The sequence below is a fragment of the Cyprinus carpio genome, chromosome B8 (assembly GCF_018340385.1).
Source record: "Cyprinus carpio isolate SPL01 chromosome B8, ASM1834038v1, whole genome shotgun sequence".
Lineage (NCBI taxonomy): Eukaryota > Metazoa > Chordata > Actinopteri > Cypriniformes > Cyprinidae > Cyprinus > Cyprinus carpio.
In genome coordinates this window covers 20,594,637-20,607,053 of record NC_056604.1, presented here as the reverse complement: position 1 = coordinate 20,607,053, position 12,417 = coordinate 20,594,637, and the positions used below count along the sequence as shown (strand labels likewise).

Genomic DNA, 12,417 nt, shown 5'->3' with positions numbered 1-12,417 from the left:
TTACTGCTTGATAATCCTATGCTCACACAAAAGATTGTAAACTGTCTTTTATGAGCAATGATAAAGACTGCACACTTATATACACAGATTAATATGAACTACATACATATCTATAACTAGGGCTGAACAATTAATCAAAATAACATCATTTTGTTGATATAAATAAATGTATTTTGGTTGATTTAGTGATGCATTTTTATTTTTTTTAAACCAGTAAATTTAGATGTTACATTTTTTAGTGTACTTTGCTATTACACATGAGCAGCTTATGATCTGCCAGATGCAAACTGTCCATCTTTGCATCCGCTCTAATTTTGGGACATGTGTTTGGGAGTGAAACCTGCACCAACCATATTCAAAAACTTGTAATGAGAAGCATGTATCAACAAAAGAGAAGCTTTAAGGGCATCCTGCAATTTTTCATCCACATAAATAATAAATTAATAAATAAATATATATTTTTTAAAGAAATCAAAACAGCCATACATGTGTGTGTGTGTGTGTGTATATATATATATATATATATATATATATATATATATATATATATATATATATATATATATATATACACATATATACATTAAATAAAATAAAAAATATTTTTAAAAAGCCATAAATTGTAATTTTACATTTATTATTATTATTATTATTATTTTTATTTTATTTTTTTTTTTTTTTTTAATTATTGTTTTTATTTTATTTTTTATTATATAATTTCTTTTTTTTTGTTTTTTTTTTATATTATTATGTAGCAATAATGCTTATTATTTTATAGCCATTTTTATATATAATGAACAAATTGTGCTGCCCTATGAACAAGCACAGCAAACCTGGATTTTTTTTTTATAAACGCAATTTGATTTTTTTCTCAAGTAGCCCTGTCCATGAGTTTATTGGGTGTATTGAGTTTACTGTTATTTCCCCACAGAGGTTGTTAGGGAGACCACTGCAGCTCGCTTGGCCTTGCTGGTGCCGAAGAACATCTCTGCATATCCATCAAACGGAGAGCGCTTCACTGAAGGCCACATTGACGTGTGGTGGATTGTCCATGATGGAGGCATGCTCATGCTCCTTCCCTTCCTTCTGCGCCAGCACAAGGTACTGTTGATGGAGTGATCAGGTCAATGTTGCAGCAAATGTTTTAATATTGATGGTAGATAATAGTACTTTATTTGTGGACAACTCTGATCTAAACACTATATAATATATGTCTCTTAGGTGCTGTATTTAACTGAGTAATTGAGGATTAATGCATTTGATGCCTATTGTGTGTTCAGTTAATACTTCATTTCAGTTCTGATGTCTTATATTAGTTGCTGCCTAGTGAGGGCGCTCAATAGCTATCGAAACTGAGATCACATTCAGTTCATGTCTTTGAATGAGATGATTACTACACTGGATAATCATATTGCTTCAACTGTAGGTATGGAGGAAGTGCAAGATCCGTATCTTCACTGTGGCTCAGATGGATGACAACAGCATTCAGATGAAGAAAGACCTGATGACGTTCCTCTATCATCTGCGATTTGATGCTGAGGTGGAGGTGGTTGAAATGGTGAGAAACCAGCACACACTGCCTTCACACACACACACACACACACACAAACAAACCAATGTTCTAACCTGTTCTTTCATTTACTTCAAGCATGAAAGCGACATCTCGGCCTATACCTATGAAAAGACCCTGATGATGGAGCAGCGGTCGCAGATCCTGAAGGAGATGCACCTGACCAAGAACGAGCGTGAGAGAGAGGTATTGTGGGGAAAAAAGGACAATTAAGCATACTTAGAAGAATACTACGGAAGTCCAAGGAGAATAAAAATGGTTACCCACATTATTGGGTGAACTATTCCTTGCGTACTGAATTTAATGTTTTGGACACATAATTGCATGTTCTTTAGAATTAAATGAAAATTTATTATATTTTAAATGCATATTAAATGCAATTAGCTAAATGTTCGAGTGCTTTTTTGACCACCTTTTTAGCACCTAATTACATCTTTTCTTGTCATTTCTTAGTTACTTCAAAATTGTCTTGTATGCGTAAGTCATGCATTTCAATATATTTGTAATTATACATTTGTAATAAAGTTGCAATTTAGTACATTTAATATATAACTTATATATAAAATATATAAAATATAACTTTAAATGTAATATTAAATGACAAACTACAGTTAAAAGTATAATCAAGTACTTTACATGTGCTTTAGTATATAGTCAGTATATTAAGTGTTCTTTAAAGCATGAAAAAAAAATACAATGATTCAAATGATTCTTTTTAAAGTAATTTGACATTATTTGACTTTATTTTTGTTTATTTTTTTTTTTTATATTATTTTATATGAAGTTATATTAAGTGTATTTTTAAGTGTGTTAAACAGTCGTGAAAATGTACACTTAAGTGGCTTTTTATTTCATTACTAAATTTTCTGTAAGTATAATTATATATTTATATACTGCTTTTTTAAAGGGTCAATGTACACTACAAGTGCACATTCAATACAATTAAGCTCACTTCTTTTACACAAGGTTTTTTACAAACACCATATATTTGAAGCAATAAGCTGTGAAAGATACATTGATTTTTACAAGGGTAAACGAAAGTTGTTAAAGTCACAAGTTCACCCGAAAATAAAACTTGTGTCGTCATGTTGATCCAAACCTGTGACTTTCTTTTTTGTTAGTGGAACACAAAAGGAAACATTCTTAAATATATATGTATAGTAGATAAGGAAGAAAAGCTGCTTGGCCAATCAAGCTAGAGAACTGTAACTAACTGTTACATAAAGCGATTAACAGTATAAATCTGATTGTTTGAATCAGGCTAACAGCGCTGATGTTGTCTCTTCAGATTCAGAGCATCACAGACGTGTCCCGTGGCTCTATACGGCGAAAGAACCCTTCAAACCTGCACCCCCAGAGGAGTATCGCCGAGGAGTCTGTGGGAGGAGGTGGTGAAGAGAAATCTGAGGAGGAGGTAGCTGCTGTCTCTCACTTTGTTCTCTGTGCTATTATCCATCAAGTGTGTGACTTTGTGCTTGTTTTCCATTTGAGCTAATCATGCCCTTCTTCCTTCTGGCCGATTAGATGATAGCACGGACCTATCAGACATAAAGATAGCATCTCTTTATCACTTTCTATTTTCGCCCTTCTCTTTCTTTTCTCTCAGTTATTATCTAGAAAACCATTCTCTTCTTGTTAACACCCTGGCAGTGCGTCTCTCTCCCCCTCTCTATTTTTTCTTTATCCTTCTGAGAAAAGAAGGTTATCAGAAAAGCAATAAATTTCTCTTCTCAATTTTTTTTTATTCCTCTCTACCCTCTCACTCTTTTTACCTTTCTCTTAGTCTGTCCGTCTCTCCCGTCCTCGACAGGTTCAGCTCATTCAAGGAAAAAATGCCACCCCCACCCCAACTAGCCCCACCTCCCCTACCTCTCCCACACCACCGGCCATGAGCCCCGGAGAAGAGGTGCAAATGACCTGGACGGATGATACGGAGAAGCCCAATAACCCAGCAGTGGCCAACCCTGAAAACATAAAGGATATGTTCAACATGAAACCGTGAGTCAAGATAGTGACGGTCTGTACTGAGTATGTATTGTATCAGGAGAATACAAAAACTTTTATTTAATCAGAAATGAAATTTAAGTTATTATGGAAATGTTCAGTCAATCAAAGTATTATTTTGTTCGTTGAGGGTGAGGTGCTAGGCAAATCTTTTGCATAAAGATGCATTGACAGTGATTTTAACAACAAAACAACAGGATAAGAAATTTTGCTTATTATACATTTGACTAGGGAACACCAGATCATTGTATTGACACTATAATTTAACAAAACTTAATTACAGAGATGTGCAAGCGCTATTTTCAATGTCACATTTAGGTATTTCCACTGAGCATTGTTCATTGATCAATGTACATCGATCGGTTAGTTGGATGCATAACAAGCCTACAATGAAAGACATAATGAAAGAAAATAGTAGTAATTAGTTTCATCATAAATAGTATGAATTTATAATAATTTAAATAGTTATGAATTTTATAATTTATTTAAATTAAATATGTATAATATAAATAATTGTATTATATATTTATATATAATTATTATTTAATATTTATTTTATTAAAATTCAAATATATAAAAACATATACATTACGTAAACAATGTAAGGTTTTTTTCCTTGCATATTTGCAGCAAACATCAGTAATGTAAGTTAAACTCTACTCTGAAACAGAAACACTTTCGTCATCCTTAGATTTATTGTAGCACTTGCATTCGTTTCAGTTGCTTAGCTCACTTAGGGGGAAAAAACAGTATTTGTCTAAAGATATTTGTCTAATGTGTATAAAAACCATCCAACCTACTGATAGTTTTAACTTGATCAATAATCATCTGAGAAATATGGCTGTCCATCATTTGGTGCATCCTTACATTTGGTTAAAGTCGAATTTGTACTGTGTTACTGTATTTGTGTTATTCTCTGTTCACTGTTATTTTCCTTTGCTTATGCATCAGGGAATGGGAGAACCTGTGAGTACACTTTTAAGATAACACTAATGCTACATTATTTGATACCTTCTATTTATTCTAAAAGATGGCGCACTTAATTATCACATATAAATGTGCGCTTCACATCTGCTAAATATGTAGTCATATAAAGAAACCTCACACTCACAAAAAAAGTCTTTGCAATATGGTGTTTCATTCAGGAACCAGTCCAACGTCAGACGCATGCACCACGCACAGAAACTCAACGAAGTCATTGTGAAGAAGTCACAAGAAGCTAAACTAGTCCTGCTAAACATGCCTGGACCACCCAAGAACCGCACTGGAGAAGAGAACTGTATCCTTTTTCATCTAAATATAAGTGACTTCAGACTTTTTTTACAGTGAAGTTACTTTGTGCTGTCATGTAAATGTAAAAGTTTGCTTCTTAACTTCATTCACACAGACATGGAGTTCCTCGAGGTCTTGACTGAGGGTCTCAACAGGGTCCTCCTCGTGCGTGGAGGTGGACGTGAGGTCATCACTATCTACTCTTGAGGGGCTCAGCTCGACCACCAAATATTCCTCACCCCTAGTCCCTAACTGCATAGACGAAACGTCCCAGTGACCCCAACCTACACCATGAGCAATAACGCCCCAGCACATATCAGATGACTTTGCACTACATAGTCTAAAAAGACACCAGCTTAGTAGATGTCAATTCTTCCACATGATTAAGTTCTATCCCTCTATCTTTCTCTCAATCTTCCTCTTATTGGCTCAGTTCTCATCTCTTAAACTCAACACAGATCAGTAAATGATTGAGTTGGTCTTTTATGACTAATTTCCAAAAGCCCATGTTCTCCACTGGCACCTGATCTAACTTCTCTTTAATTAATATTATATATCATAACAACACTTTTAAGGGACAGTCACACTGGATTTTAAACATGCAAAACAACTGTAGTTTTGGTGGGCACTTCAAAACAGTCCATTTTAAATGTCAAAATGTGGCATTTGTTCGGATTCATCCAGCTTTCTTTAAAAGTTTGTTTTTATCTAAACTTGTATCACACTGCCTTTCAAAAGTTTGGGGTTAGTAAGATTTTAAAATGCTTTTGAAAGTTTATTACGCTTACCAAGGCTGCGTTTATTTGAAATTTTTTTTTTTTTTTTAAGTCAAAATAAAAGTGTTAATTTCTATTAAAAAATAAATAAATCTCTCCAACCTCAAACCTTTGCATGGTAGTGTATATAGAACAAGATTATGAAAAATCCCTAAACTGAGAGTTTCCTCAACATCAATATGATATTTAAATCCTCTATCGGTCAAACATTTTATAGATATTCGAATCGGCAGCTCAAAGTCCAGCAGATTATTATTCTTCTATGTTTGTTTGCATGTGAATGAAAGTATGGAAGTGAATGAAACTCAAAATCTAGTGTGACCTTCCCTTTATGCTTTATATTTTGTTCCTAAACTCTCTCTCTATTGTTTTATTACTTGCCATATAGGGTAAATATAGTGGAATCTTTCTTTGTTGAAAACAAGTCTTCCAGTGTACCACGTAAATGTCCGAGGTGTGTTTTTACACCAAGGACAGAATTGACCAGGGTTTAATGTGAGCCAGGTGTAAGCACTTCTGGATCAATGACTATCAGCTTTGCCCTCGACCATCTGCATGTCCTCAGACTACATCAGCCTTTTAAGAGTCATATATACTGTACAATATGAGAGGGCTGGACCATGTGTGTGTGTTTGTACATGAGTAGTTTCAAAGGGGTTTTATAATATTAGAAGAGGGTTTGAAGGCTGTGTTTCTTTCACAGCTATATTCTCACTTAAAATATCATCAGCAGACATGAATTATATTGCTCAGTCACACACGTGTACATACTGTGAAGAGAGTCTAAACAGAACTGCTGTATAATGGAAAACCCATACGCAGCTCAAATATTCCATGAAGATATAATCCTGAATAATCTAATTTAATAGTAGAATCACATATATATTAAGGGAATGTAAATATAAAAGAATTAGTATTTATATTTCAAATATTTATTTACAAAAAAAAATTATTTATTCATCCAGCAATTTCTGATTGATTGTAAACATGGAAAAACATGGTATTTACATCTCTTGCCAAATCACTATATATAAACCGTGCCATATGAGAATAAAAAAAAGCTAACAAATTTTCACATTTTCATATACAAGAAACGGATAGTGCTGGGTCACGACATTAAAACATATCATGCGTCTGATATTACCAGTTACTTTATAAAGCAGATGCAGTTTTATCATCCTTTTTCACCAAATCAAATTTGTGAACAAAAGCATATTTTAACTGCATAGTATTTTAAAATCATATCTAATGTTTGTCATGAATGTTGGAAATTTTCATTTATTTTTACATTTGTAAAGACGACACTAATTTGCTACATTTAAGCAGCATCTGTGAGCGACTGATGCGGACTGTTCAATTCACGAGCACGAGCATATTATTTAGTTCATGTGTGGTAGAAATAGAAGATATTAAAAGACATTCATCTAAAGAACTATTTTATTTTTTTGTAAAATTGCATCAAAGAAAAGAAGGAATATATTAGATTACTAGATAGACTAGTAAATTATTGTCTTGTGTAACTGTGAGACTTAAAAAAGGAAAATAACTAACTGTATGTTTTAAAATTTTAAATCAAATTGTGCTGAGGTTGCTGCTACTGTCATTAAAATGTAAATAGATTGCACTCCCCCGAAACATAAGACTGAAAACAAAATAAAAAATAAATGCAATATGTATAGATTTTTTGCATTTAAATCAAAAGTGTATTACATTCAGACACCCAAGTTAGCTATAAGTCATTTTTCACATGATGTTTTACAGGGTTTTGGGTACTACAACTCAGAGACAGGAAGTACTTTACTTGCAAAACCTCTCAGAGTTTGTCAAAATGCCAACAACAGTCTGTCCTAATACTATTCAAGCATACCTCATACATTATCATGTCAAAGTTCACACTTGTAGTAGAAAGGTAGTGTGTAAAGGCTGTGGTGTATAAGTTTATAGAAGTGATATTTAACTAAATTGTTGTTTGCGAAAAGAATTTGAATTCTAGCTAAGTACATTTTCTTTATTAGTATTCTAGTTATGCTCAGAACCAACTGATCTTTTTTTAATCCAAAACAGGAATTGCAAAGTGCTACCTGTCATAATTCTTCCAAGTTTATTGCTTATGTTTCTAGCTAAAATAATAATCTTATCTAAAGGAACTTTTGCATTACTGTATGTTGGAATTTACAACACAAAAGACAGGTTTGGCTTGTTTGGAGTCCTATGCAATTACAGTTTAGTTCTTTGAGGGTCTAAAACTACTTTCTACTGAATTGTTTATAGTGGTACTATTAAGTATTATAGATTGAAATCAGAGCTTCCGTATCTGCCAGAGTGACTTGCAGTTCGATGAGAACTTTCCCCATTATTTAAAGTCATGCAAAGGGAAACATGCTGGGACAATGTCGCGATTAAGCCATATTGGCTGTGTGCTGTTGGATACAGAGGTTTCACTCTGCAGCTGATAATGATGATGATGTCCCATTCATCATGAAGTATAGAATATCTGAATTGAATTCACATTGATGCAAAGGGCTTTTCGATATCATTTTATCAGATTTGTCTTATCCTTCCCCAAGGCTGAAGACATAAAGTGTCATAAACCTTGTGTTGTATAGCATGTCATTTCTTATCTTCCCTTGAAGGGGCAGTAAACTCTAAAGTCACCCCAAATTGGCCAAAGCATAACTAGAAATAAGCACTGTGAAAATTCAAAGTTAGTTTCTTCCTCACATATCCACATTCTTTATTTCATGCCCTTACTATGGAGCACCGTTGTGGGAAACTGAAATAAACATCTTTAGAATGTGTATAGATTAATCATAATGCTTTTTATGCAACACTGACTTGTAAGAATCCTGCAACAATGGTACTAGTCGACTAACAGGGCTTATAAAATAACCAGCGAACTGAATTTGAAATCGCAGGTGTCTCAGAAGGTGCTAATGATATTTGTAAGTGATTGCTGAAGCGGCGTGTATGAAAACGCTCAAGTGCAATATTGAGAACGCTGACTTGTATGGAATGAGCTATTTAGCCAGACTTGAAGTTAATCGAGGGGAAAAGAAGTCGCCACGGTTGATTTATCATGTTGTATTGGGATATTCGCTCTAAAAAATAAAGGTATTGGCATCAGTGGTTCCGTGAAGAACCTTTAAAGGAATTATTTGATGAAAATTTACTGACGAACCCTCAGGCAATTCAAGTTGTCGAGGAGTTTGTTTCGTGTTCAGAACAGATTTTGGAGAAATCACTTGCTCACCAATGGATGCTCTGCAGTGAATGGGTGCCATTGGAATGAGAGTCCAAACAGCTGATAAAAACATCAGAATAATCCACAAGTAATCCATACCACTCCAGTCCATCAATAATACCTTCTTTTACTTTAAACCATCACTTCTGTCCAAAATGACTTTTATCAAAAACTGTTTTGAACGGTTTTTGCTTGTAAACTCTGCTTGATCTGTGCATATATTTCTCTCCTGATTCACACAAGATGACATTTTCACTAAAGAAAGCAATTTTGCAGATAAAGGTCTCATATTTTAGCCAAAAACAAAACAGTTTAAAGTAGAAAACACAATAGATTGTTGTGATGTTTTTATCAGCTGTTTGGGCTTATTCTGACGGCACCCATTCACTGCAGAGACCATTGGTGAGCAAGTTATTTAATGCTAAATTTCTCCAAATCTGTTTGATGAGGAAATAAACTCATCTACATCTTAGATAGCCTGAGTGTAAGTAAATATTCAGCAATTTCTGGAAAAAGGTTCATGTCATTAAATATTTTTCACATTAATAAGAAAAAAAAGCTCTTTTGAAAGAAATTTTGTTTGAGGAACCTAAAGTTTAATTGCTATGAAAACTCACTTTTGGAACCTTTATTTTTAAGAGCAAACGAACAGAAGGGGCTTTTGCAGTTGCTTTAGATTGACGGGATCATTCGTTCAGAGCTCCTGATACATGTTTCAGCGTGTTGGTATTTTAACTCCAGAAATTCACCAGTCCTCACCTCAGTCATCGTTTCAAATTTTAAGCATTTATTCTGATTTTCTAATGGCAAAGTACATTTTCAGATACTTCTGAGCTCTGAAACTTTCCCAGAAGTGCGCAAGAGTGTTTCTACACAGCCGACATTACTAATTTCTCCATAGGAGGGCAGTTTGTCACTTTTTGTATGGTAGTCAGTGTAGATCCAAAGACAGTGATTTGATTGGTGATGTGTTTTATGTTTCCTGCTTCGGTTCTCATGAGGAGTCAAAATGGCGTGTGTTTGTGAGCATGACTGTAACGGGGAAAGAGGCGGTGTGTTTCTGTTTCTTTATGTATACGACTGTGTGACATATCATTCTGTTGGAAAAAGAGAGGTTAAACCGTGGCAGTTACTTTTTGTAAATATATGACACATTATAGTTATCTTAGCCTAGCTGTTTAATTTGTGTGTCCATGCAAGTTTAATATTTTAAAAATAAATAGAAAATTGTGTCTCAATTGTGTTGTATGAAAATATATTTAAACTAGATATCTTAAATAATTGTTTTATCTTGTCAAAAGCTTCTATGTTCTACAAATAATGGTTTCTCTGGACCATTTTATAGACTTGTCTGCACAAAATGCAATAAAGTTCAAGTCATTTATTACAACTATTTTTGTGTTTTCATTTGTAAGCAAAAGCAGTAGTTTGTTCTAATATACAGTAAAATATGGAGTTTTTGCAGAGTGGTGTGGAGAATTTTCCTCACAGTTACAATATTTGTACTGAAACATTTCATTCAGAATTCCATCTAAGTATATTTAGACTTAAGTAAAAAGTTTGTTGCTAACTGTGTCTCTCCAAATCAGCGTAGCGCCATTTTGGCAAATCTGAGCTGTACACATGCAGCATACGCTCTTCTGTGCCAGCAGCGCTGTGATGATGCGCTGTTTGCTTTCAAACCAAAGTGTAAATACACATAAAAAACGTATCTTTGTGGCACGGCTGACACCGAAGAGCGTAAGCCGTCTACATACTGCTCAGAATTGCCAAAATGGCGCTACGCTGATTTGGAGAGACACAGAGGAGAGGAATTGTTGAATAAAGTCATTATTTTTGTTTTCTTCGTGTACAAAAAGTATTCTTGTCACTTCATAATGTTATGGTTGAATCACTGATGACAGATGGACTATTCTGACGATGCTTTTCATACTTTCCTGCACCTTGACACTGTTATTTATCTGGCAGTCTATGGGACATTCTCAAACCTACCTGTTTTCATCCAAAATATCTTAAATTGTGTTCCGAAGACGAACGAAGCCTTTATGGGTTTGGAACGACATGGGGGTAAGTGAATAATGACAAAATTTTCATTTTGGGATGGAGTATCCCTTTAATATTAAGAAATGTGCATTGGGCACAAGTAGTTCTCCAAATAAAGTTTAATTATAATTTTTATATCAGTAAATCTTGAGCGATTTGTCAGCAAATATTTTAATAGATTTTAATAGATTTTTAATACACTTAGTATTAAATAAATGTAAATATATTACTTTTTTATCTACAAACCCGATTCCAAAAAAGTTGGGACACTGTACAAATTGTGAATAAAAACAGAATGCAATGAAGTGGAAGTTTCAAATTTCAATATTTTTTTCAGAATACAACATAGATGACATATCAAATGTTTAAACTGAGAAAATGTATCATTTTAATGGAAAAATAAGTTGATTTTAAATTTCATGGCATCAACACATCTCAAAAAAGTTGGGACAAGGCCATGTTTACCACTGTGTGGCATTTTGTCTAATACAGGCTTCTAGTTGCTCAACTGTCTTAGATCTTCTTTGTCGCATCTTCCTCTTTATGATGCACCAAATGTTTTCTACAGGGGAAAGATCTGGACTGCAGGCTGGCCATTTCAGTACCCGGATCCTTCTACACAGCCATTATGTTGTAATTGATGCGGTATGTGGTCTGGCATTGTCATGTTGGAAAATGCAAGGTCTTCCCTGAAAGAGACGACGTCTGGATGGGAGCATATGTTGTTCTAGAACTTGAAAATACCTTTCAGCATTGATGGTGCCTTTCCAGATGTGTAAGCTGCCCATGCCACACGCACTCATGCAACCCCATACCATCAGAGATGCAGGGTTCTGAACTGAGCGCTGATAACAACTTGGGTTGTCCTTGTCCTCTTTAGTCTGGATGACATAGCGTCCCAGTTTTCCAAAAAGAACTTCAAATTTTGATTCCTCTGACCACAGAACAGTTTTCCACTTTGCCACAGTCCATTTTAAATGAGCCTTGGCCCAGAGGAAACGCCTGCACTTCTGGATCATGTTTAGATATGGCTTCTTTTTTGATCTATAGAGTTTTAGCCGGCAACGGCGAATGGCACGGTGGATTGTGTTCACGACAATGTTTTCTGGAAGTATTCCTGAGCCCATGTCGTGATTTCCATTACAGTAGCATTCCTGTATGTGATGCAGTGCTGTCTAAGGGCCCGAAGATCATGGGCATCCAGTATGGTTTTCCCACCTTGACCCTTACGCACAGAGATTGTTCCAGATTCTCTGAATCTTTGGATGATATTATGCACTGTAGATGATGATAACTTCAAACTCTTTGCAATTTTTCTCTGAGAAACTCCTTTCTGATATTACTTCACTATTTTTCGCCCGCAGCATTGGGGGAACTGGTGATCCTCTGCCCATCTTGACTTCTGAGAGACACTGCCACTCTGAGAGGCTCTTTTAATACCCAATCATGTTGCCAATTGACCTAATAAGTTGCAAAATGGTCCTCCAGCTGTTCCTTATATGTACATTTAA

At 34.7% G+C, this 12,417-nt stretch overlaps 1 protein-coding gene across 1 annotated transcript in view; it reads left to right on the top strand.

The window, feature by feature from the left end:
* The window catches only part of LOC109092015 (solute carrier family 12 member 5-like), a 50,445-nt gene extending 40,195 nt beyond the window's left edge, over positions 1–10,250 (top strand). Inside the window, exons 19-26 of the mRNA XM_042730083.1 lie at positions 932–1,101; positions 1,427–1,558; positions 1,649–1,756; positions 2,859–2,984; positions 3,381–3,568; positions 4,526–4,540; positions 4,720–4,853; positions 4,962–10,250. Coding sequence (XP_042586017.1) covers positions 932–1,101; positions 1,427–1,558; positions 1,649–1,756; positions 2,859–2,984; positions 3,381–3,568; positions 4,526–4,540; positions 4,720–4,853; positions 4,962–5,053 — 965 coding nt within the window. The 3' untranslated portion in view covers positions 5,054–10,250. The remainder of the gene's footprint in view (positions 1–931; positions 1,102–1,426; positions 1,559–1,648; positions 1,757–2,858; positions 2,985–3,380; positions 3,569–4,525; positions 4,541–4,719; positions 4,854–4,961) is intronic.
* Positions 10,251–12,417: the final 2,167 nt, after the last annotated feature.